Source organism: Drosophila pseudoobscura, chromosome X (genome assembly GCF_009870125.1).
Source record: "Drosophila pseudoobscura strain MV-25-SWS-2005 chromosome X, UCI_Dpse_MV25, whole genome shotgun sequence".
Classification (NCBI taxonomy): domain Eukaryota; kingdom Metazoa; phylum Arthropoda; class Insecta; order Diptera; family Drosophilidae; genus Drosophila; species Drosophila pseudoobscura.
In genome coordinates, this window is record NC_046683.1 from 5,334,069 (window position 1) to 5,360,953 (window position 26,885).

The window sequence follows — 26,885 nt, forward strand, 5'->3', positions numbered from 1 at the left end:
CCCACAGAAGTTGTTCCCTCCAATATTGAATGGTGACGATGGCAATGGTAACCTTCCAGGTTTCCTCCTTTTTGAATGTGCCGCCTGTTCCTCTGCGGAATATAGCATATTTCTCTATTAGTTTATACAAAGAAAACGTATCATCATAAGCAAGCCCAGGATCGAAATTGCATGTGTTGTAGGGTTACTAATAAGTATTAATTTAAATATAAAATAACTGCTTAGGGATTTTCGATATCCCATCATTATAAATTTGAGGAAAATCTCAAGAATAGTTTGCTGGGCACGCATGCATACGTACTTGAAAATTCTTTTTTTATTGACACTAGTCACCTTAAATTGTTGTATTCATAATTGTTTTGTATTCATTTCACACCCTTAATGGGTTAATTTCATGCGAAAATTCGAAAAACATCGATGTTTCATGTACCATCGTTGCTACTCCAGTATGTATCGGTTGCCTTTCCAGTATTAATCGGCTACCTAATTTGCTAATTTGAGGTCTCGTCGACGCCTACTGCAAAATTGTCCAAGCTTTTTATGGTTTCCATACGATGGAATATGTTGCTGATCGAGTGTTAGGCTTTAGTCGGTATTTAATTTTTCTGTTCTGAATAAAACGCAGAAAAATCCCAAATTCTTTTTTATGAACTTCCCAAATTTATTGAGAAATATTTTTTAATTGAAGGTTCTCGAAAATACCCCAATAATAATTATTATGAATAGGCTCTCTATTACCGATACTCGCCCCAGTGTGTGCAGGATATACAGCAAAAAAGGCTTCAAAAATACCATAGATGTGTCTCAAAAAGACTGGAAAAGATGGCCATCGATGTATTCTAGCATTTGGAGTTCAGTAGGGACGGGGCTATCGATAAAAATAACTCTCCAGTTATACTTCGCACGTCTTTCTTCTAAAGTTTTAGTTTATTAATACTAGGTATAATTTCGTCGTTGCATTGTATACTATAACCGTGAAAAACGTTCGATTTGTGTCGAGATGTAAAAGTGGCAGAAAAATTTCGTCTAATAACACATTTTTTACGTTCTGTTGTCTGTGCAATGTTGTGTGCCATGTACTGCATACAGCTCTGAGTTTGATTTGTAATTGATAGTGCGAGAGAGAGAGAGAGAGAGGACAATTGGATGGATGCCTGCTGAGGAATTGGAGTGGAAGATCCAAAAAATCGCCTTCATCTTTTTTAAACTCAGAAGAGGCTTCACTTCCACAAAAACTCGCTTTTGCATCACCCAGCCAATTGTGTGCCTGTAGGGTCGGTTGTATCAAATCAGTGTCTACTTTAATTAAAAGTACAGAGCATATATACATACTTTTTTAAAATATTCGAATACGATTTCTCGTTTCGTACATTTGTGTGTATGTATTCGCACATATATATAATATCCAGACATATACAAGTGTATCTATTATTTGTTGTGTAGTGTATGTGTGTGTAACCAAAGCGCGCTGCGTTTTTTATGAGAGTTCTTAGCCGCTCGTCTTTTTGTGTACATATGTGTCTGTGAACAAAACGCAGCCCAACCATAAAAAAAAAAACCAGAAAAGCACCTAACAGTTACACCACTGTCATGCTGATGCTGCCTCGCAATTGTTGCACTTGTTAAGGGGTAAGTACAAGAAAAGTTCCAATAATACGTGTTCATAAGAAATAAAAATGCACATATACATACATATGTACATACGTATTTATATAAGTCCCCCTTGCACATTTGTGTGTTTACCGTCGGTCTACCCAAAATGAAATTGTTCAAGGTGGTACATTCCCGCAACGTGCTCTCTTTTCTGGGCTTATTTTGCTCAGTACAACAACAAATACAACAGCCAGCTTCGTTGCGATTGGATGTGTGTGCGTGATGATTTGGATGTGTTGTTAATTTAAGAGTATGAAGACCACCTTGTATAGTTACGTCGTGGGTCCGTCTCCCGTCGGCAAAAGAGTGTTGAGTAATGCTCTTAACAGCACACCAAAAGAGAACCGAATAAATATGTACATACATACACACACACGATGCGCCGCAGCAGAGAGAACACTTTGGTCAGCGTCGGGAAAACTCAATATGAAGTGCAAAAGTGAATGTTGTGAGAATAAAAAATGAATTGAAAATTATAGAACGGGGTTCTACACATGTATGTACATATGTATTTGCCGAGCTGTTGTTGATATTCTCAGAGCGGGGCGAGCCCACTGTTGATGCTATCGCTCGCTATCTCCATCTTGCTCGGCAACGACGTTGGGAGAGACGTTTTTCCAACAGACACGACATTTACCAAAAACATGTTGGAAGACCATCGACTCTTAGCAGCGGCGTGGAATACCAATCGAAACACAAAATCGACAAAAAAAAATTAAATAAGGAAAAATAAAAAAAAACGCCAGTGGAAGGATTGTTCGTTCGGTTGAAACAAAATAAATACGAAGGATAAGGTGAGCTGCATTTTACGTTCTTCAAAGTTGCCTCTGACACGCGCATCCCCACACACATGCAAAAACTGCAACACACAAATAGCCCCAGAGAGGGGACACTCGAACCCAAGGAAAAGAGCTGGGCAGGCTCTCTTTATTTTTGTTTTCAGTGTGTTCTTTACTCTGCTTTCTACCATCGTGCGTGATTTAGTGAGTGCGGGGTTGATTTGTTTCTTTCGTTGCGGGTCGACGAAAAATAAATTTGCCTTTATCGGGTTGTGTATGTAATATTTTAAATTTTATTAGTTGCAAAAACTAGTTATAATATAAGGTGTGCTATTGAGGGGGCGAAAATTTACGCAATGTTTTGACATTTCACATTTTGCCTAGTTCGTGCTCGCTCTCGTTAGCTCACGTACACAGTCTACAGGCTGCCACACGTACACACATACACATATATGCTTGAACACCGCCATCACAGTATTCGGCCATTGCTTTAGTAAGTTATAGCAGTGTTGCATTTGGCTGACAGTGTTGTGTGCTGCTGGAGTGGAGCTTTTCTTCTGACAGTAGTGTATTTAGAAAAAAAATGCATGCTTAAAGCGTACAAGAGGAATAGTATAAATATGTATGTATGTATATTCTTAATTAGCATGAAGTCGATGTAGCGATGTCCGTAGTTGCTAACAAATGTACTTTACTTGTGTGTATTTACGAAGCCGACATTATATTGATGTATTATGATGTATGTAACAGCCAGAAGGCAGCGTTTGTTGCAAAGTTCTCAGACACTAAGCAATCAAACAATCAACAATTTAGTAGATACGAAAAATCGAGATATTGATCAGATGGGATCGGTATTATAGCTGGAATAAAGGGAATAATTTTGCGTAGCGATCCCCTGCCGTGCGATCGCTCTCCATCTCTTTCTCGTCCAGTGGCTCCACCTTGCATGGAGAGTGAGATATAAACGTTGATGGTACATGGTGGGTGGGAAGAGAGATTGGGAGATATGTACATATAACGGAACGTGTGGTGTGGAAACACTTAAATATTTGTCATTAGAGGAAAAGAGCATGGACGGAGTTGAGAAATATACTTTTACAAAACTACACTTGAATTTTAATCATAAAATGGCATGTACATATGTACGTACATACGTATGTATGTGTGTACTGACTGAGTACCGGGAATTGTGGTGTTGCGGCTTTGGAACCACAACAAAAATGTAGATTACATCTGTTGCTTGGATGGTTTTTTTTTTGGCGCGCTTTTTGCATTTATGTGAAACTAATTTCGTACGGCTCCTGGCAAATAGATCGTCCACATGATAGTTCCATGACATAGTAATCCAATCGCAATAATAATAACAATTATTTCAATTATCTTCAGAAAGACTTGTGATGAAGTTGTCTGATCTAAATCTAAACATAAATTCCCAGTATCAATTTAACACATACGCTTTTGAAGTGACTGTCCCCAAACATTGTCAAGTGCACATTGCTCTTTTTGTTGTTGTTGTTTTTGTTTATTGTTCTTACAGGTACGGTTTGTCATGCTATCGGCTTTGCGCTGTGCCAGAATAGAGGCGCAGCGCATGAGCGAGCGATAGCGCAGTGCCGTGGACTTGGGCATTTATTTATAAATCCAAAAGAGGTGTGTGTGTGTGTGTCTGTGTGTTTGTGTGCGAACATTTCAACGAAATCTGCACAAATACTAATTAAACGGAGATCACGTGATCGTGCTCTGATCGATTTGAAAAGAGAAGCCAGGGACTAGTCATATCAACATATCGGCCCCTACTGCTGACCAGGGCTGCGTCTTGTCCATTTGCATCTCTCGCTTATTTTGTTTACATATATTAGCGTGTACTTTTTTCGGTAGATAGGAAGAGTACACAGATGTATGCCTACAAAAGCCAGGATCAGAAGAGAGTCCACAGCTTGCTTGTCAATGCTTACCTAGTCCCGTTCTCCCGCTCTCACGCTCTCTCTTTTACTCTCCCTTCTCTCCATCTCTCCCTTTCTCTCTCTCTCTCTGGCTTATTCAATCGATCGAGGGAAACAACTTGTCAAAAATAGTTTTGTTGGCAAGCTGAGCACCTCTGTACCTATTCGTTTGCTAATCTAATTAGAAACCCGTCCTATTCGCTGGGTGTGCACTTACAAAAAATATTTCCGCCAAGCCAAGAGCCATTTCCTCTGCCATAACGGTACCTTACCTACTGCTATTGGAGCAATTGGCAATTTTCATGTGCATGTGTATGTAAATGTGTGTGTATAATTACCGTTGGCAGGCAGTAGTGTGAAATGTCAATTAATAAACGTAGAGAAAATATACCTGTATATGTATAAAAAAAAAAGCTGAAAGGTTTTTGCATTTATTCTTACCAATGTCCAATCAGAATTCCGTTGATTTGTATGGTGGTACTTTAAAAATCATATTGTAAATTGTTAAAACCATTAAGGAAAGAAATTAGATTACTGAGATAGTTGGCGATTTTTTTGTGCCGCAAAATATCTGAACTGGTAGCACTGTTCATAATCTGTGCCTAGACAAACCCACCGATTGCGATTACCGACAGCACAACGGACGGCGACGACGACGGCGACGACGGCAACGGCAACGGCAACGCCGACGTCGGATCGCGCGCGTGCCGTTTGCTGCTCTACCTTGCCTTTTGCTCATTCCTATTTCGAAAAGCGACAAGCGACGTGTGCGGAACGGAACGCGTTGCGCAGCGGTGATTTCGATCTTGCTTTGGATCGATTTTTGTTTTTTTTTTTCCCCCCCTCGTGCGTTCTGTGTCTTTGCTTTATTTATTATTACTGAGACTTTCGTGTGGTCCCGCGTTGTTTTTTGTTGCTTGTTCTGGCCGTCTTATCGATAGACAACGATCTAATAAAAGGAAAACAAAAAACAAATCAAATCGAATCAAAATAAAAAATCAAAAATCAACGCTGCTCGGCTTTGTGCAGCCATGGCTCAATGCTGCGGGAGCTCCTCGCCTTGCAGCATCTCCAGTTCAGCTCCCAGCAATGCAGCAGCGCCAGCACCAGCACCAGCCCCAGCCCCAGCCCCAGTCCCGAACCAGATGACGGGTCAATCGCTCTTGTTGTGTATGTATGGGGCCAGCTGACGGCAGCTCCAATACCGTATAAGCTCCCATTTCCTCCCGCATTTAGCCCACTTTGCACTGCTGTGTGGCTGTTTTTTTTCTGCCTTTTTTTTTTTGGCTTTTGACGCGACTTTCTGGCATGCATGTATACATACATACATACACACACACATACATACACGTATTACGTACATATATAGTTTATGCATTCGCGCATTTAGCATTTATTTGGTTAAATTAAATTTACGTTTATTAAAACACATATTCCATATTTTTTTTGACGAAGGTGCTGTTCAGACTCTTCCCATTTCTGATTGAGCATCGACACAAACAAAAAAAAAAAAAAAACATTGTCGTTGGATGTTTTATTTTGCGAGTTTATTTCTCGGTTGCATGCGATTTTCCTCATCTTTGGAGACTTTTCAAGCAGATTGAATTCCCCCTTTGCCCCTTCTGAATATTGGAAATTTTAAATATGCTGGGCTTCCATTTGTTTAAGCACTCAAATTAACCAGGTCGATCCAATATAGGCCTTACCACGGATAGGTGCTTTATAAACTTAGCTTTAGTTTATTTTTTCTTGTTTTATTCAAGAGATTTAAAAGAGTTCGAAGCGCTCCCTCCCTAAATGAGATAGACATCGGGATTCAAATCTCAACTTAATTATTTCCTTAAGTGCATCCTCTCTCCAAAATTTGCATATGTATATGTATACATGTGTATCTGTCCGTAACTGCTTGACACAGGATAAAGGAGTGCAAGGATTGACATCAGAATACAACAGGCTCTCACGAGCTCGCTCTTTCTCTCTCTCTCTCTTTCCATATTTCACACATCATCGTAGCGTCATGTCCCAAGACAATCACCCCCCCCCCCCCCCCACTCCTCGCATTAACCAAGAAATTAATCTCGTATTTCTTTTTTTGCAAATAGCGATACCATCAGAGAGATAGAGAGAGTGCATGCGCCACCCATCGGCTCCGATTCCCATTCCGACGTTTACGTATAATTACTTATAAAACACATTGTCTGATGGACATAAATCATAGGATTACTTATAGATATACTTACCGACGACTGAGTCAGCCACAGGTCTTAGCAGAGGTGCAGTGAAAATCTAGAGTCGTTAGTGAATACTTCATTTTATACTCATTCGATTTGAGGCAAGACATTTCGGATAGTAAGGAATTGGTTTCACATTTCATAACTTGGGAAATGAGCATTCCAGATTCGCTGATTTTTTGTTAGCCAAGTCCCAACCATTCTTTTGTTTTTTATAACGCCACCTTAGGGTATATTGTTGCTTATATTTTTAAAATATTTATTGAAAAGAGTTTGATTTTCCATCATTTCCATCGAACGAATTTCACGTGACGGCGGAAGGTGGAAATATCCATGCACTATTAATTTCTGGAAGTTTTTTTTAACAATTATGGTTCTCTGACAGCATTCGATTACCTTTTCAACTAAAAATAGATCCGCGTAATCCCCAACGGCTTTATTACTTCTTTGTTTTACTTGAAGTTCCTTTGTTAATCGGAAAAGTGTCGACATGCCGTGGAAAAAGAAGAAAGAACAAGTTCATATTGGCTTGCGACTGATAAACAATTTTCAAGGGGGTTCAACAATAAAAACCTTGAGGATTTCGAAGATAGTAGGAATATGAATCCTCAAAATTAACATTCAATTACTCAAACTGCACTTTTAAGATAAAATTAAAACTAACCCAGGTATCGTAGGAGTATTTTTCTGCTCTCTTTTATTAGGTGTATTGAAATTTATTCATATTCAATCAAAATTTTCGGGCCTTGAACTTGAACTTCACTATCGAATAAATATATGGTAAATCTTCTAGACATCGTAGCACCATGTACTCGTTAAAATATCATTATTCTTCAAAAGCTGAAATGATCGAATGCCCCCCCTGCGTGCCCGAAGTTTGAGTGAGTTTTTTTCAGTGTCCTCACGTTAGACTCGTATCTCGTACGCAGTAAATTGAAGAGGTACGAATTGAATGAGTGATAGTGGGGGGTGTTTCTCAATTAATATCGAGTGCACTCATTTGTATTTGTTGTTTGTTTGCCTGAATTTGTGTGTGTGTACACACCGTACATACTACGGTTCACTCAGTGTTCCCATCTTTTCAGAAGAAAAAAAAAAACAAATCATGACAAAAGCTGCATTTAAAAAAGAAAATCAAAAGCTTTTAAAAAAAGAAACTGTTGGTTTTTTCTTCAATAGTAAAATATTATCAAAATCGAATGAGTTTTGCACAGCTTTTGCAAAACATAGATAAATATTTGTTTATTTTTTTATGCGGTAAGCACCGCGATTCTACTTTTTAACCGGTACTCAATCAGTAAATATAACTTATGTAATTTGTACAATATATTTTATTAATTTTTACTATCGCTGCTCTGACGAGAGATTTTGACATATTAGATTTGATCTGTTCCCATTTTTTTTTGTTCTTCGTCCGCCTCTTTATTTCTTTTTCCGTCTCACCAACTCCAGCCGTTTATCTCGATTCCTTGTGCTCTCTTACGCTCCCTTAAGCACACTGCAAGAGAAAAGCTTGCATGTGTGTGTGAGAAAGAGAGGTTTAAGGTTTTACCGTATCTTAAAAATTGTGGACGCCATAGAGTTTTGTCCGTTGTGCGCCCGAAAGGGGGCGGGACGAAATACACTTTTAAATGTGTGATATTTTAGGATTTTGATTTCTCTAGCTCTTATGATCTCTGAGAACTAGTCGTCAAACAAGACGGACGGAGGATGAAGAATATATATACTCTATGGGGTCGGAAACCGTCCTTTCTTTTGGGTGTGACACACCTCCACTTGCACCATAAAACTAATATACCCCCATGCTCTTCGACTACTGGGTATTACTGGTATTGGCCAGAACTAGCTATTAAACAGCTTTTAAAGGCCTTTTAATTGTTTTTGGTTTGCGGTGAGTAAGAAAAATAATAAAAACACCAAAGAACACAAAGAACTGAGTGTCCATGTCGTTTCCTTCATTTCATTTAACTCATAAATATGTATGCATGTGTATGTGACTGAATGCCACACACTCGCCTACACACCCACACAAACTCAATTCAAATCGAGTGCATTCTCTTGGAGTGGAGTTACGGTACACACACACAGTGGCGGACAGTGAAATGGACAGTGGACACTCAGGCCGGCAACAATTTTTATTGTTTAGATACATTCATTAGCTTCTAATTAACGTGTCTTTTTCTCACATAAAATCAAGAAGTTTAAACAAAAACAAAAGAAGCCGACAGGGCAGCTTTGTTGGCATTGGGTTCAGAACACATTAGTTCTGCCACTATTGGCCCCAACCTTGGGTATACCAAATTTCGAAAAACTCGGGAGGTAAGAGAAAGACCACCCCAAAGGACCATCCACTTAGGATCGCGTGAGCATCGAAAATCGGTTAAAAATAGCATACGATATCGCTAGACAATGTATTCAGACATGACTTAATGGTCTTCGGTCTGCAAATATGCCACATTCTATCGGAAGAAATGCTCTAGAAAAGCCGACAATGGACTTTAAATGATTTGAGAAACGTCATGTTTTTAATGGAGCTAAGATAAACGGACTGGGTTGCGAAAGTATGACGTATGATCGCCGCAAAGTCGGAGAACAACTGCCCAAAACTAACGAACGGTAAGGCAAGGAGGCAGCAGGATGGTCTGGGGATTTTAGTATATTTTGGTCAATTTGAGAGGTAACCCTCAAAACCGTTCAATGAGGAGCTCTTTCCGCATACTGATGCCCTCATCTTCTAGGATGATTTCGTATTCCAGATTCTAATTTTATTTCCGGACTTAAAGCCTGGTATTAATCTTTCCGTACAACTATAAAAGTGAATCCGAAAGTGAATGCTTTTTGATTTGATGATTTTTTGGAAAACAAGGAAATTTTGGTTAAAATTTTCGGTGTTTTTTGTGTGTTTTATATTTATATTATTTAATTAGGTGGATGAGCTCTTTTTCTTTCTTGAAAAAACAAGACATAACTTTGTAAACACAAAAGAAAATCGACTTTTTTTCGACTTGTCCACATTTTGCTGACCGCTACTGTATGTACATATGTATGTATGTGTGTTTGCATGCGTGCGTGGATATTCCCAGGGAGTCCTTGCAAGACCATACCCAAAAATGGAGCTGAACCATCACATGCTGTTTCGGTCCCGGGATTGCAATTTTTCTAGGACGATTTCCCTCTAGGACAGAGCAGAGGGACACACAGAGAACTGTCCAAGTGCCTAAATTTGCACAAAAGTACTCCATTGTCTTTCAGGTCTACACTCTAGAGTTATCGGCACTCACATCTATTTCCCATGGGTGGAAACGCTATCATATGAACATACATATGTAATGGGTTCCAAGGTGCTTTGGGGTCCGCTTGGATATTTCGCACGATTGATGGCGATGGCGATTGCGTTGGCAGTTCTACTGATAAGAGCCCCAGCTGTTGACCCGCCACAATATTTGTACATCATTTGATGTGCCCTTTTGGACGGCTTCAGGCCTTATCAGGGTTCGTACGGGCTTGGCTATTCATTTTGTCGATAGTGGGTGTTGTTATTGGTTGTTTGTTATTTCTTCTGTTGGAAAATTTTTGTGTTATTTCTGTGTTTTGAGAAGGGTGTGTGGGTCCAGAGTAGGGTGGACCTTATATGTATTATGGCCGAGATGCATATTTAAAGGTCAGGTCCTCCATTATCTGCTTGTTCTTACCTGCAGCTGTTTGCAGTCGTATCCCTCCACATCTACATATCCTTTACGCCTCTGATAGTGGGATTTCCAAGGCTCGAGTAAATTTTTTTTTTGCTGGAGATGCTTTCAGTTCCCTGTATCTGGCGCCGTTTTGTCGATCAAAGATGAAGCACCTTCCTTTGAATACTCTATGTCCCTGGTCTCTTAACGCTTAACGTTTTCCCGGAGTTTCTTGTAAACTTTGGCCACCTTGATCCTCTATCTGTTCTTCCTTGACCTTGAGCCTTCATCTGCAGCATCATTTGTTGCAACATCGCCATTCACGGCCGGCTGGTTCCCCACCACTGTCGATCTTGAAGCCTTGCTCATCCAAGAACTCGTAATCCTCAACCGCTTTCAACCGCAGTTTCAACCCGCTCTTCGGTAACTGTTTGACTTTTAACCCTCCGTATTTCCTTTTCCACAGTTCGTATTCCGGATAGAGGAACGGAAACAGGGAGAACTCCGAGCCAAGACCAACTATTTCCCGTCTATCCGGCATGGCAGCCTGCTTAATCTGAGCATTCCTTACAATATTCAGCATTCACTTTGATCTGAAAACCTGTTTAAATAATCAAAAGTTCACTTTTTCGGTCACAAGAAAGCTGATTTCCCCAAAGTCTGTCTAAAATATTGAAATATCCAAAGCAATTTCCCGAAAAATATTGTACCGATAGTCCAAGCCAGTTCCCAGAGTTTTACAAATGTTTTTTTTGCAGCGTAACGTCGGGTCATATTTTGGCTTATATCTTTATCTAATCTTTAATGATATGCGTGGTGTTTCTCGCACGGAGATGGACTAGATGTTGTTTTGAGTTTGGTTGGACCACCTTTGAATCTCCACTGGGGAGCGAGTCAATGACTCCGTTTTGTAACAAAAGAAAGTTATCGGGCCCTGCTATTGTGGCACCATAGAGTTGCTGGAGATAGTACACGCACACACACAGGCGTACTCGTGCGTACGAGGAAGCCGTATGCCGTATGCCGTATGCCTGGGGGGGTGAGCACTGCTCTACTCCTCTCATTGCACGCCCTACCAGCGTGTGATGTCACCCTGCCAAGTGTCTGACCTTGGATGGTTGGGGTATCTGGACCAGTTCAGCTTCCGTCTCGTTCCAGCCACATATGCTTCGTGTCTCGCCGTGTCAGATAGATGGGCCCGATGACGCACGCGTTGGCTGGAGCGCCGCCTCTAATCTAGTATAATGGGAATCGGTATCGCGTCAAGTCAATACGAAAAAAAGTGCAATTCTATATTGTATTGCCGTACCCGATGTCCGGGCGGCGTTTAATTGCACTTGCAATCGGTTAGGATCCCTTCTCCCTTGTGGCACCAGTCGACAGCCGTGGAAAAAATTGAGATTAATGTTGAAATGAAACGAAGGAAGGGTATATTGTGCTTCTGCAGATGGGGGGTCTCGTCTCAGATTAACAGGTATCGCAGCCGAAGCCCCCGATGATTGCCTGCCTGGAGTTTTCCTTCTATTTATCTGTGGACGTCTGATATGATCGGAGGGCATCTCATAGTCGGATATAGGCTATGATATTCCTGTTCGCTTGAATTGGGATTGATTAAATTCTGTTCCATGCAGTCAACATCGACATTGCCTTTGGCTGTTGTCGCCGTAACCGTGTCGCCGTAACCATCGCCGTCGCCGTCGCAGTCGGTGTCGATGTCGTTCTCTAGACTTCGGAGTTCAATTTGGCAGTATATTTGTTTAGTGTTTCCGCGTTCAGCGTTGTGGCAGCTTCACTATCATTTATTCCGGCGGCTGCAGCTCTCTTCTGCTTGGATCAGGTAACTGCGAATACATACCGTCCGTAGAGCCCTGCATGAATCCATAGTATTCATAAAATCGCGCAGCTGCACTCTTTCCAAGTCTCTCTTGTCGGCTAGGCACATTAGGCGGGTTTTGTTGCCCCAAAAAAAAAACGTTTAATGTTTTCAAATCATTCTCTGGCTGTATCTGAAATTCATTTGTTTCACTGTAAGGCAAGAAAACATTCAAGCTTCGTGTTGATTGTGTGGCCGGGTCTTTCTCTTTACCATAAAATCCAACGGAAAGTGAGTAGATTTAACGTGTCCTGTGCTTCCAGTTGACGCAGCCTGGACCCAAGGGAAAAGTGGGAATATAGTTATTTCTTTCACGCAGACATGGCCACCGAAATAGCTGTTTATCTTCAGTCTTCATCCACTCTGTTCTCCACATAGTCCAAATATTTCTTATTGCTTTACATTCAAATGCCTGGACAGACGCTGCCGCTTGCCAAATAATGAACAGCTATGTTAGGTCTGATTTGGTATATTTAGATGGCATATCCACATCCATTCATCCACTAAATGGTTCAGGTTTGGGCCAATAAAGAGTAAAAAAAAGTCTTGCCTCAAATCCGCGTCCCAGGTTCGAGGGCCGCTTATGGCAATGCCGAAAGCGGAGCGGAAAACTTACTCAAAAGCGGCAAAGAAACAACAAACACTGCACTGCTGCAGTGCGCTCCCTGCCGACAGCTGATCGGAAAGGAAAGCTTTGAAAGCTCGCCCCAGATCAGACCACTGCAGCTGTGCTTGATCGATCCGGTATGGGATTTTAAGGTGATTATTTTGAGAAACAAATTAGTTTTTTCGTGGAAGATCCGATTGGCCCGATTCCGAAAAACTATTCGCAAAGTCGTCAAATGAAATGATGTGGAACATTTTGTATTTGAATAACAAGAGTCGAATATATAGCTATCAGATGGTCGTTCAACTCTGCGCGGATCGAATTTTTTTCTTTTCTTTAGTTCTGCGCCGTTCTACTTTCGCTTCCTCTTTCAGCTACAGTGTAGGTGACCCCATACGGCACAGGGATTTACATACAGCATGCAGAAAGTAAAGAAAGTAGAAAATACTTTATAGATTCGGTTAATCGTTAAACAACTTTTTATGGGTCTACGATGCTTTATTTCTTGCGTTTTCGACAATATTAAATCTGTTTGTCAATCGGCTTTTCATTAGGTTGCCTTTCCTTTCACACTTCTGCTTTCCACAAATCACACACACATACACACATACATCTCTTCTGTACCTGTGTATCAGGGTGCATCCAGTGTGTACGTGCAGTGTGTAGGTGCACTGGCGGGCACCCGTGCTACCTGATCGGGCCTGTGTTGGCCGAGGAGATCAGCTATCGCCTACTATCGATTGTCCATGGCCATCTAAAACTATCGATAGAACCAGCAGCAGCAGAGAGGCGGCATTCGTTCGCCAACTCAGCTGCTTGCTTGGCTTCGTGTTCGTTTGTGTGCGTTGGCCTGCTCTCTCTCTCTCTGTCTCTCTCCTCGAAGAGAGCAGCGTACCTGTAGCCTCAAGAGTGTTTAAGTTTCAAACTCATTCTCATTCTCATTTGGTCTTCATTTGCTGGTGTTCACTCACTCGTTCGTGCGTTGCGTGTGCTCGCTTTTGTTTCAAGTTCAAACAAGTCAAATATCATCGATACAGGAATACAGGAATATATGTATACAGATGTGTGTATATTTAAATGTTTTTGTGTGTTGTGTGCGCGCATGTTAATTTGTACACATTTCGTGTGCCCAGATCCGCTTCGATTTCTGCTTCCATATCGTTTCCGATACCCGATACTCGTGTATCCACATTCATTCATACGTGTGTGTGTGTGTGCGTGCACATAATCGGGCTTCTACTGCACTCCGACATACACACACACACACACACACACATACACACTCTTCTTCACTGCTTCACTCCCATCCATCCCATTGCAGAAAGCTTTTTTACAAACAACAACATCAGCAAATCCAACTGAACATTTATGTAAAAATCCTCGACTTATTTCATGTCTCGCCACGCCAACAATCAACAGCAGCAGCAGGAACCACCACAACATCAGCAGAAGCACCAGTACCTGGAGCCCCTGCGTATCTTCCACAACAACAACAACAGAAGCAACAATTGACAGACACAGAAACAACTTCTAACCAAACACTTTCAGCCAGCGAGAAGAACATCAGCGGCAGCAGCAGAAGCAGCAGCAGCGGAAGCCGCCATATAAGCTTTGAAAGTAGCCAGAAAAACGATAGGGAAGAAGAGAGCAGCACCGGAGACGGACACGGAGACGGAGACGACGGACACGGAGACGTGATCAACGACGACGAGGACGTTGTAGGAACATTGCCATTGTCATTGCCATTGCTTTCCATTAAGAAGAAAAATACCCTCCTATCCCGCTCTTCCTGCGCACCACGCTCCTCCTCATACTCGGATCTGTGCAGCTGCCGAAACTGTGAATCAAGCGCCTCGTCATCATCAGCCTCGTCCACATCCTCCTCATCATCCACGTCCCAGGAGTCGGGCGCAGCGGCAGGCATCCCACGATCCGCCGTTACCAAGCAGCTTGTACGCTCCGTGACCGCCACCAGCATCATGGACATGCCCTACAACACATCGCCCTCGCTACGCGTGCGCACCACCTCACTGAATCAGCTGAAAAAGACCGCCGACCTGGCGATAGAGAACGAGCTCCATGTGTGCCCCTCGGTGATGTCCGAGGAGCTGCGCAAGCTCCTGCCACCCACATCGGAGACGGTGATGACGAAGCCCTTCCCCATCCGCGGCGAGCGGACAATCGCTGACTGCACCACCCCGCACGTTATAGCGATGGTGGGCCTGCCGGCCAGGGGCAAGACCTTCATCTCGAAGAAGCTGGCGCGCTACCTCAACTGGATTGGGATCGCGACGCGCGTGTTCAACCTGGGCGAGTACCGTCGGCACGCCACCACGGCCTACAAGTCGCACGAGTTCTTCCGCGCCGACAACGAGGTGGCGATGGCCATCAGGAACAGGTGTGCCAACCAGGCGCTGCACGACTCGTGCGAGTGGCTGCTGAGCGGCCAGGGCAGCATTGCCGTGTTCGATGCCACCAACTCGACCCGGGACCGGCGACAGCTCATCTACGATATCGTGGTGAAGCAGCACGGCTTCCGTCTGTTCTTCGTGGAGTCGATCTGCAACGATCCGCAGATCATAGAACAGAACATTCTGGAGGTGAAGGTGAGCTCGCCGGACTACCTGAACATGAACACGGAGCTGGTGGTGCGGGACTTCCTGCAGCGCATCGAGCACTACGAGGAGCGCTACCAGCCGATCGACGAGGTCACCGAGTCGCATCTCAGCTTCATGAAGGTCTACAACGCTGGCAAGAAGGTGGTTGTCTACAACAACGAGGGTCACGTGGAGTCGCGCATCGTCTACTATCTGATGAACATACACATCACGCCGCGCACCATCTATCTGACACGGCATGGCGAGAGCGAGCACAACCTGAGCGGGCTCATTGGCGGCGACTCGAATCTGAGCGCCCGCGGCCATCAGTACGGCCGGGCCCTGTCCGCCTTCATTGCGCAGCAGCAGATCGACGGGCTGCGTGTGTGGACCTCGTGGATGAAGCGAGCCATCCAGACAGTGGCCGACGTGAAGGCGCCCCAAGAGCGCTGGAAGGCGCTCAACGAGATCGATGCCGGCCACTGCGAGGAGATGACCTACGAGCAGATCAAGGAGCGCTTCCCCGAGGAGTTCAAGGCACGCGATGTCAACAAGTTCGCGTATCGCTATCCGCGCGGCGAGAGCTACGAGGATCTGGTGGCGCGCCTGGAGCCCGTCATCATGGAGCTGGAGAGGCAGGGGAATGTCCTGGTCGTGTCCCACCAGGCGGTTCTGCGCTGCCTCTTCGCCTACTTCCTGGACAAGTCCGCCGATGAGCTGCCCTACCTGTATGTGCCCCTGCACACCGTCATCAAGCTCACCCCCGTGGCCTACGGCTGCAAGGTGGAGCACATCAAGCTGCCCATCGACGCGGTGGACACGCACCGTCCCAAGCCCAAGATACCCGGCGACGTGAGCGAGCCCGGGCTCGACGGTCTCAGCGGTGAGCTGGTGGCGCCCGATGGCGTTGGCAAGGTGCTCATTGTGGGCGATGATGTGGCAACGGCAACGAATGGTAATGGCGGACGCGTCGATGCCCAAGCCCACCAATGACGGCGGTGGCTGCACTTGTTGCGTCCCTCGAAATCCAAGACACTCTAGGCTCAGTCATTCGTCGTGGCATGCCTCCCCCCCCTCCCCACGCACAAGCTCTTCATCGCATAACCACAACACACAAACGGACATGAACACGGTGCCCCAGCGGTGCCAGCGGTGCCAGCGGCGCCAAGGGTCGCTATTACTTAAACATTCTGTCGACCGACAGCGGTGTATACGTGTCGCCATCCATGTCTCCGAGTGGATCGTTGTTTTTAAAGATATGTACGTAGGTTTAAGGCTCTGAGCTCTCTTTTTGTTTTCGTTTTGTTCACCTATTCGATGTCTCTGACTGCACACAACTGTTTTATTCACTCCCGTAAACCTGGAAACCCGTAGACCCGGAATTATAAACTAAATTGATACGAAGCCTTAAAGGGAGCGATCTAGGTACTAAGTTGATTGTGAACTACGACCCACACTATTCTAGCTTCATATGTACGAACATATGGACATGTATATAAATATATATGTATATTTACTGTGCGCATAAATGAGTCTTATACTTAAACTACTACTTAAACTACTACTTATACTACTACTACTACTGCAAGGGTGCTACCCTTGTATCTGGGTGTCTATTTTTGTATACAATACTTTTTCCATGTCTTGCTTTGGTAGGTTCTCCTGTTATCCGGCACTTATAGGCTAGCCTATGGTACGATATACTTAATCTACAGCCACCCCCTCTATGTTTGCTTCATTTGCCTACATGTGTGTGTATGTGCGCTTGATATATCATAACGAGATCTAACAAATAAATAACGATTTATCAAACAAACAGCCAACAACTGCATTTTTTCATTTACCATCGGGCAATCCCAAGTCATTTTCGGAACAGCCAGAAGTAACATTTTTCTAAATTTACACTCCAAATTGTTTGGAATTTCAATAAGAAATAATACGCATTCACTGGGGGGCAAGCCCCCGTCTCTTTTGCTTAAGCAACAACGAAAATACCCTCGATGAAATGCCATTTCTTAGAATATTATTTCCTAAATTTCACTGCTAAATCACTTAAAACATCCAAACACTTTAAACGGCTGACAGTTTCAAAAGCAACCAAAATAAATACCTTTTTTTCAAGAATTTCAAGATGTCTCTGAAAATTAGCAATAGCTGGCCATAGCTTTTGATCCGTGACTTTTTGAATTCGCCGCCTCTTAACCGGAAGGGGCATCCCTGCTTCTGTCAACAGGCTTGGCATCTATCGGCTAACTCCTGTCAAAGATCGCCTTATCAAAACCATTTCAAGAGATTGTGGAAGCCATGAGCAGTCAATGGGCTCAGTCGTTTCTATTTTGAACGATCGCTTGGGTATGAGAAAGATGGGTGCCCCCTCTAGATGGGTGCCCACAGACCTGGCAAAAATCCATAAATTGGGCTCCCTCCCGGATTTACTACCGAGAGATTTACTACTATATCTTGTTTCCAAACCTGAAGAAATGGCTCGGCGGAAAGAGATTTGACTCCAAAGAAATGTCTATTTGGAGGACGAATCAAAACTTGTTGGAGAGGCTACAAACATTGGACAAAACTGTTTAGATCTAAAAGTAGACTATGTTGAAAAATAAAATGATTGTTTAGCCAAAAACCTTTGTTTCACTGATTTATTGAGCAGCTCTCGTGTGATTTGCTGCACGCCCTCAAAGCTGCGAAGCGAATGCGCTGGGGTATGCTTTTTAGTGCAGTTTCTCTTACAATTTGTTATATTTTCCAAGACAATATATCCTATACGTCCTATCCTGATTAATTCCTCTCGTCTCTTCTTTCTATCGGATGTCAATCTGGCGGGGCGGAGCTGAATAAAACCAACAGCACTAAGCAACAAAATTGAACTTTTTCCGCTTTTAAACAATTTTATTTTTATATAAAGATTTGAGGCTTTAAATTTGTTGCATAAGTTGTTTTCTCTTGGTTTAGTTTTTTTTTTAATATTTAAAATCTGGTATTTTTTGTAACATTTTTTTTTTCAAAGGCAGGGCTTTTTTGTTCAGAAAAAACTCTTTTTTCTGTTTTAAGATTTGTCTTTTCGTTGTTGTATTTTTTTTTTACATATTGTTGTATATATTTTTTTTAGATATATTTATTTTTATTTATTGAATTTTGAAATTGAAACAATTATAATTGGGTTGTCGACGTCGCCCGATATTGTATTCAAAAGCAAAAATGATTCCCCAAAATTGTTCTGCACATTAATTCTTGATAAATCGCGGTTAATCGGTGGTATTTTCGTTGTTGCTGAAGCAAGAGAGCCGATGGTTGGCTTGCCCCATAGCTAATAATATTATTATAATAATAATAATACTCACGCATGGCACTGAATAGCCGCAAAGGGCTGGAGACCACAATTTTGAGGTTACGAGAAACCGGAACACGCTGAATCCGAGTGGATATATAGGAATATATTGTGTAATCGCTGGAGGAGTTTGGATGAGATCGGATCATTGCGGTGGCTTCCAGAGGCTCTCTTTCGTTCTCTCTTTGTCTCTCGCTTTCTCTTCCTCCAATGTCCAATCGAACGACTTGAGTGCCGTGAATTGGCTCCTCTGAGAGATCTCATTCTGTTCAAATTATTGCATCACAGCTCATTTGTGGTACATTAAGCGATTATCCCTAATACCTATCTTTATGGTAGTACGAAATTCTTTTTTTTTTTTTTTTTTTGAGGCATTGAAAATCTATAGAATTCCTGCTCATTTTGTTGTTGTTCTACATTTCAGGTGCCACGAAGTGTCTTCGGATATGCTCGAGCGGGCCGAGAGGACATAGAGCTACCACTAGACGACTGCACAGGCGAAAGGGGCAGCAGGGCGACGGACGCCCGCCTCTCCTGCAATCAGGAACCACTTTGGAAGTATTCACAGAGTCCGGCATTATCTGAAAAATGTCACGTTCTCGAAACCAGGAGCCCAACGAGCCGCCCTACAGCGAGGGCGATGTGGTGTGGGTGAAAATACACAACACAGAGATCTGGTGGCCCGGCGAAGTCACCTTGTCCCAGAACTTTCGATTCGTGAAGGCCAGCCGGCCCCCCTTTGCCGTTGTTGCCTTCTTCAACGAGAAAACATAGTAAGTCCCAACCCCCGATTGCACTTCTGGCTGTGTTTCTGTATTCTATATTCTGTTTTCAGCGAGCAAGTCGCATCAAACAAACTGATTCATCCCTTTGAATGCTCCAAAAAGGAGGAGTTTATCCAACGCGGCATCCGTAAGTAGTCCAACAAATGGTGCAGTGGGCTTCTCAAACACTTACGGAGGGGTATACTAGCATTGGGAAAGAGTTCACGCACTTCTAGGTCTCGCGCAGGATCAGGCGGGACCCAGGAGAGAACGGGGGGAGTAGGATAATACAGTAGCCACGTTCCTGTGTGTTCCAAGGTCTCTCCAGGAATCTATGCTCCTCTGTATCTCGAGAGAGAGGCAAGTGTGGGGTCCAGGTCCCAGGTTTAGGGTCTTTCTGTGTTGGCTTTGAGCCACACAATTGTGCCAATGGCCTTGGCCTCGCAGTGCAGAGCTCTCCCGGCCTTCACCTCCTAAAGGAGACCAGGTGCCTCTTGTCCTGTCCGTTCTGGACGCCTCTATACAGGCCGGAACCTTCGCAAACGAACGGTTGCAACAGTGTGGTATCACAAGAGTCTGGTTGTAGTCTCTTGTAGTCTCTGATATCTAGGCGCTCAAGGAGATGGACTCGGAAACAAAACAAAGATATCCCCAAACTATCCCTAAGCTCGTGTATCACTGCCATTCTCGCTTAACTCTCTTGCCACTCCATTGCAGGAAAAGCCGAAGCTATGAGCACGGAAATGCGGGTCAAGTTCAATGACGATGTTGCGCTGGCAGAGTCCCGTAACCATCAGCAACGGCTGAGTGCGCACGCCGTTGCGAGGCCGGACAGCCTGATCAAGGCGCTCCTCTCGAGCAACAGCAGCAGCCAGAGCGGCAGCACTCGCAGCTCCAACGGGCCGTCCTCGACGCCCAAGCAGGTGAGTAAGCTGGGCGCCTCCTACAGCGACTGCTAATGCCCGCCTCCCCCTGCAGGAGTCCACGTTCCGTATTATGGACATTGCGCGCACGGCCGACCCGGTCCCGGAGCGCTTCACGGAGGCCAGCTACGAGTGCAGCACGTGCAGTTTCCGCACCAGCAGCATGAATGTCCTGCTCATCCACCGCCGCGGTCACCTGGAGTCCTCCAGCAAGTACAGCACTAGCAGCAACAGCAGCCAGGACGCCAGCACCAGCCCTAGTCAGAGCCCCAGCAGGCAGACGCGATCGGCCAGACGCGCCAACACCACACACGAACTCGATTCTCCCACACATTACGGTAGGCGCCGCCGGGAGAGCAGCAACCACTTCCGTGTCCACTCGCGCCACGTCTCGATTATGGTGGACGCCTCGCTGGGCGACGAGGCCCAGCGGAGAGTGGCCTCTATAGCCCAGATCACGATGGAGAGCATCGAGCGTATGGTGCGACCCATAGTCAATAACAACAGCAACTCCAGGGCGTCCTCGCCCCGCCGTGAAAGCTGCCAGAACCGCCGGAACCCCCGCAGTCAGCGCATGAACAGGTTCCGCGCCACGATGCCCGCCCCTGATCAGGCACCGGCCAAGCAGCGCCGCTTCACGCGCTCCATGACCCGTCGCCAGCAGGACTTTTCTCTAGCCGATGGGCAGCCGCCATCGCCGCCAACGCCAGCACTGCCACCGCCGCAAGCGGTTCCGCGGCGCAGTGGCGCCCGCGGCCTGGCTGTTGAAAGACGCCGCACCTTGGCGGCGACCATCACCGAGCAGGCCTTGGCCGTGTCCAAGCGGGCCAGCCAGTCGAGGAAGTCGCTGTTGACAACAACCGTTCCAGTCCAAGTGCGGGATCCCATCACGCCTGAGCGCAGTGCCCCGAAAGCGAAGCGCCGCAAGAAGGTTGTCTCGAAGATCGAGTTTTCGGACGCTGCTCCAGCAGTCGGCGAAGCAAAGAGCTCCGAAAACGTTGCCAGCAGCTCCGGAAACACACTTGAAGTACACTTATTACTGCCGCAGAGCGAAGTCCTCCCCAAGGACTCGGCCCAAGGACCGGCAACAGCAACCGCAACAGCAACAGCAACAGGAAAAGCGCCGACACCAAAAGTAAACTATTCGCAGCCGCTATGCACAGACCCCCCTGCTGCCTCCTTGGAGCTTCAGCTGAGTCTGATGGCCGAGTGGTGCGACGACGAGTGCGAGGAGCCCTTGGGTGGCTCAATCGATCCCAAAGCAACTATGGAAAAAGCCCAGAACCGGGAGAAGGACGTGGAACAGAACAGGGGTGTCGCCGCCAAGAAGCGTATACGCAACATACCAAAGAAGGACCGGCGGGACGTGGTGCTGCAGGAGTTCCACGTGGACAGAAGGCTGGAGACGGGCGACGAGCCGATCATCATTCAGGACAGCGATGCCAGCTCCAACGAGAGCGTCGTTTTTATTGAGGATGAGGTTTCGTCGCGCGACAGAAGCAATGGCAATGACAAATCGAAGGCCCACAACACTTCCTCGTCCTGCTTCGACTTCTCAGAGGAGGAAGACCTGCAGCAGCAGGATGGAGCGAATAGGTTAAGCTACAGACGTCACACCAACCGCCATGAGGCCAATATCAAGGGCACTGGGGACACGGAAGAAGGTCACGTGTCGCCCATCCCCGCAAAGGAAGCCGTAAAGCTTCCCCAGCCGGGACAAGCGGCGACCGCACGAGCCAGATCCAAGGTCACTGCTTCCAATGACGATTTGTTCAAGGGCTTCGACGATGCAGCAGTGGCCGCCGCAGCAGCAGACGCAGCAGCAGACGCAGCAGCAGACGCAGCGGCTATCCAGGCCAGTCGAGCTGCCAAAACGATCGCCGATCAGGAAACTGTGCCTCGCTACGCTGAGCCCGAGCCAGATGAAGCAGAGCTCGAGGCCGACCAGCTGAGCTTGCCCATTAAGGAGCGCCAGAAGCGCATTTTCAAGTCGCGCAACAAATCAATACAGGCAGCGCCGAAGGACGAAAGTCCTCCCACGTCGGAGTCCGCACTGGCTAGCGACGAGGAAGCCGACGAAGCCGAGGAGGCCGACGAAGCCGAGGGTGCCGGCAGCAACGGCGCCGCCTCTCTTCACCTGGACAATGGGGGAGGAGCCTCTCCCCAGCCCCTCAATAGCGGGTACACCAGCAGCACGAGCGACAGCAGCAGCAGCAGCGGCAGCAGCAGCAACAGCAGTAGCAACAGCAACAGCAATAGCAATAGTAGCGGAGAAAGCAGCAGCGGCAAACGTCATCGCAGCAAGCCCAGGACGGATCCATCCCGCAGACAGCAGCGGCGCTCCAAGGCTCGGTTCAAGCTCAAGCCCGAGGCAACGGTCGAGGAACTTACCAACATTTGTAGCCGGAACAGCAATAACATCTCCAACTGCAGCTCCATATCGAACACGAGTGGAATTGCATCGCCGCTGCTCAGCTCCAGCACGAGCTGCTCGATTGCCTCCAACATAGCGGTGATCTCGGCGGAGGAGGCACGGGAGCTGCAGCGAACCGCGTCGGGGGCAGGCCTCATTAATGCAGCCATTGTGGATGCCACACAGCCTGTGCAGCGCGGCGGTGTGCTAATCCTGGAGGACATACGCCTGCCCAACCTCTACGATCGCCTTCCCTTCGGCAGCCTACATTCTTCGGACAGCAACGACAGCCGGCTGCAAAAGCCAAACCACGAGGAAGCGGCCGTCGAGGAGGAACAGTCGGGCGACACAGATGAGCAGGATTCGGAAGTCGAAGAACAAAGCGTACCTCATGAAGCCAATCGCCAACTGGCGGCCAATGGCGTCAATATTTGCGAGCAGGTGCTGGCCGAAGACCACGGGGAGGAACCGCAAGAGGGGGAGCCTGGCCCAGAGCAAGAGCTCGAATCTGAGCAGGAGCTTGAGTCTGAGCCAGAGCAGGAGCTGGAGTCTGAGCCAGAGCTAGAACCGAACCAGGAGATAGACTCTGAGCCAAGCCAAGAGTCGGAGCCAGAGCCGGCGTCTGAGCAAGAGACAAAATTGGCGGCCGCAACAGTACTAGAGCCGCGAGAGCCAGTGTCCTTTGTGCCCCAAAAGCGAGAGCTGCTTCTGAAGAAGAGAGAGCAAGAGCTGCTGCGCCAATACGAGGCTGATCTGGTTAGCGGACGGAGCGTTGAGAAGTGCCGAAGGGCGCGGGAGCGCTGGAGCCAGGTAGTACAATCCACTGGGGACTCGTCTCAAGATACAGATGAGGACCAGCCACTGAAGTCAGTGTCTCCGGACGTGGAAGCAGGAACGCCCGAGGAGGACGAAACTAGTCAAGCAGAACAGGAGCCATCGCCCTCAGATGTGGAGACGGAGGAGTCCGATGTGGAGAAGCCATCCGCGCTGGACACTCAAATCGATATGAGCCTTATAGAGTCGGTGAACTCGTTACTAGAGCCTCAGCGCCAGCTCGCCTCAGGAGAGCTGGTGGTGCCATCGGAGCTGTCGCTCCTCGCCCGGCGCCCCAGCAGCCATTCCCGTGACGATTCATCAGTTACCACCTCCGCCACCGCCACCACCACCACCACCACCACCTCCCCGTCCAAGGGCAGGGCCCTGAGCTTTGCCCAGATCTTGTGCGACGACGATGTGGCCAAAGCCCACCAGCAGCTGGAAGACCTCCGTGACGCCTCGCAGCGCCGTCGCTCCAGCTCGTTGCCCATGCCGCTGCTGCAGCTTGGGCAGCGCCGCCAGCGTCGACGCTCGCGTAATGTGGGGAGCGACCCCGTCGAGACGTCGTGCGATCGGAAGGAGCAACAGGAGAGTCCAGACAACGTAAGTGTCTCCCCAAAGTATGAGCTGTTCAAGTGGAAGTGGTGGCAATGTATGCTGCTGCCAGCACTCTTCCGTCTCTGTATTTGACTTGTGTTGTTGGCATCAGTCTTGTTTGTCTCTTTTTGGGGGATCCATATTGGGGATGAGAACGCTCCTCCTTTCGCCTTTCAGGCTCCCTTACGCAGCTGAGGGTCGATGGATATACTCCTGTAACCTCCTGACATCCGCATAAGCGGCTCTCCTATCAACTCTCTTGAAGACGCCGTCGAACACCAGAACTCCAGACAATCTGCAGACAAAAATAAGATGGATTTTCAATTTTTCTAAAATTATTGCACACTTAGCACTCAAGTCCGGCACTGGATATATCCACGATCAGCCTCAGTATCCAAGTCTCTATAGCCAAGTCTCTAGAGAGAGAGAGAGAGTCTCAGAGGCTGCTGTAGACTGCGCTGAAACAAGTGCTTATATCTCAAATTTTGGACCCGTGATTATATATAGAAGTGAAGAATATATAGGTTTCAAGCTGGTACGGTGGCTCACAGCTTAAAGTGCAAGCCCTGTATTTGGTTTCCTTTAACGAGTAGTCTTTAGTGCATCTAAATATCAGTCAATGGTTGGTAAATGTTATTATTGCTCTTTGCAGCCGCCCCAGTTGTCCTCTGGACGCATCTGTGCTGTGATGACTACTCCCATACCGGGCTACAATCACACATTTATGCTGTGCTCGCTGGCCAACAACAACTTCATGCCGTTGAACAACGTGGCGCTGTACCTGGACAGCGAGAAGAACCACCTGGTGCCGGTGCCGCGAGAGGCGTTGCGTGAGCCACCGCGACTAGCAGACGGACATCCGATGTCGGCTGTATTTGCGGACATTGACTTCCGCGGTGGCCAGGCTGTGGCTCAGGTAGTGGATCCGGCGGACATGGAGATGGAGATGAGCGTGGACTTTGAGCAGAACAGCGACGAGCCGTTCGACTCCCTGGAGCAGCAGGTCTCGGTGGAGTCGTCGGCGCAAATCGTCAACAGTCACTCGGAAGAGACCGCCAACGATAACAAGCAGGTGGAAATACTGGGCATCATGACGCCCCTAAGCCAAGTGGCCAGCTTCGGTGGGGCCCTCAATGTGGACGAGGAGCTGTCGCTGCACGAGGACCAGCTGGAGCCCAACGTACTGCATCTAAATGTCAACGGGCATCGCCTGGAACTGGACCCTTCGGTGCTTTTCAGCATTGCGGAACAGCCAGACTCTTGCATCGAGCTGAATGTTACTGAGACTGATGCCAGCGGTGGCAGGGCCGTGCTGCATGCCCGCGATATACTCCAAGCAGCTCAGGCGTATCTGCAGGAGCGCGACTTGCAGCTGGTCAACGTGGAAGACATGACCTTGGACGAGGAGGAAGTCGGTGGAACAGCGGCCATGACAGTCCCCGCCACAGACCTGCTGGCCGAAGCACTGGCGGACAGCCAAGTGGTCAACGAGATCGATTATGTCAACGCAGCCAACGCCAGTGTGGCTTTGCTACACATAGAGACACGCACCTCCGCCGCTGGCCTCATGGACGTTGGCGACGACGGACCCGAGGGCGTCGTGTTCGTCTCACACGTGCTGCCGCCAGCGCCTGCCCACCTCACGCCACCAATCACGGCTCGCACCAACGAAACGAATGCGCTCCTCAACCAGACGCCTATTATGTCCACGCTGGAGAATCCGAGCGCTGTGCCGCTGAGCTGCGTCTCACCCCTCGGCGAGGTTAACCTGGAGGACAGTTTGGCCGTCATCGGCGTCACAAACACCAATGGCATACCCACCTCCCTGGAGCTCCCAATCACCGTCACGAATCCGGCTATAGCTCCCCGCGTGACAGCCCCCATCCCAGAATTAATGCGATTCGCCCCCTTTCAGTAGGGCGATATGTATGTCGCAAAGACGTCGTTTTTTTTCACCCCCTATTTGTGTTTTTTTTGTTCATACAGATAAGCGTTTCTTGTAGCCTTAGTAGATGTAATGGAAGCATTTTATGTTGAGCGTAAAAGAGAGGGAGATACACTTATTTTGTAACCTTTTGCTAGTTTAATTCAACATAAAGAAGCGATCAAATTGTGATGTGGCACAGCACATACAATCTCGATGTATCTGCATGAGCACGCATGGAATAGTTCCCTAACCTAAGGTTTTCGCCTTGACAACGTTTCCCCATTTACATTGCAAACTACATTGTATGTGCAGCAAAATAAGAATAATACACTAGCAAGTAAGTTATATAGTGGACATTTTGTCGCAGAGACGGCAGCAGTATGCGAAAGAAGAAGCAGCGATTTCGTAGTAGGATTATTATGCTCCGATCCGAGCACCCACATGCAATAAGCAAACAGCACATAGACCATATAAGATAATAGTTAGAAGATAGTAATGTACACAACTGAACTCCAAGCGAAATTTATATTTTATATATTACGTCGCATACGTCGATTGACAAAGAAAAATGAATGTGTAAACTAAATCCCGCGAAGCATATTGCTTTGACCAGGCAACGAACTAAATAAAGCCAGCATAATCCAAACACCCACTGTAGATCCATACTGGGAACGCCTATCCAACAGGGTGCTACGACAAGCTCTAATGGACAAGTACAAATACGATATATAACATCGCGGCAAGGGCCGCGGCACAC

The 26,885-nt window shown here is 46.7% G+C and overlaps 2 protein-coding genes and 1 long non-coding RNA gene across 6 annotated transcripts; 2 read left to right on the plus strand and 1 right to left on the minus strand.

Moving 5' to 3' along the window:
• The first annotated feature begins 797 nt into the window (after positions 1–797).
• On the plus strand, positions 798–26,776 carry LOC6902117 (uncharacterized). Of its 2 annotated transcripts, XM_015185685.2 has the most exons (7): positions 798–940; positions 1,444–1,629; positions 19,113–19,461; positions 19,524–19,600; positions 20,170–20,375; positions 20,431–24,207; positions 24,854–26,776. In XM_015185685.2, exons 3-7 carry the CDS (start codon positions 19,277–19,279, stop codon positions 26,117–26,119), a joined length of 5,511 nt encoding a protein of 1,836 aa, XP_015041171.2. In that variant the 5' UTR covers positions 798–940; positions 1,444–1,629; positions 19,113–19,276; the 3' UTR covers positions 26,120–26,776. The 2 variants fall into 2 exon arrangements, with proteins under 2 accessions (XP_015041171.2, XP_033238499.1); XM_033382608.1 differs by lacking the exons at positions 798–940; positions 1,444–1,629 and adding an exon at positions 2,133–2,447.
• LOC117184520 (uncharacterized) lies at positions 2,698–4,810 on the minus strand. The gene is made up of 2 exons (XR_004469921.1): positions 4,388–4,810; positions 2,698–4,335 (listed from the first exon to the last, which is right to left on the minus strand). It is a non-coding gene; the product is annotated as an uncharacterized lncRNA (long non-coding RNA).
• On the plus strand, positions 5,100–17,172 carry Pfrx (6-phosphofructo-2-kinase/fructose-2,6-biphosphatase). 3 transcript variants are annotated; one of them, XM_015185686.2, is made up of 2 exons: positions 5,100–5,545; positions 14,177–17,172. In XM_015185686.2, the coding sequence occupies exons 1-2, from the start codon at positions 5,407–5,409 to the stop codon at positions 16,345–16,347; spliced, it is 2,310 nt and encodes a 769-aa protein (XP_015041172.2). In that variant the 5' UTR covers positions 5,100–5,406; the 3' UTR covers positions 16,348–17,172. The 3 variants fall into 3 exon arrangements, with proteins under 3 accessions (XP_015041172.2, XP_001355482.4, XP_033238502.1); XM_001355446.4 differs by having other exon boundaries at positions 14,180–17,172; XM_033382611.1 differs by lacking the exon at positions 5,100–5,545 and adding an exon at positions 13,658–13,820.
• Positions 26,777–26,885: the final 109 nt, after the last annotated feature.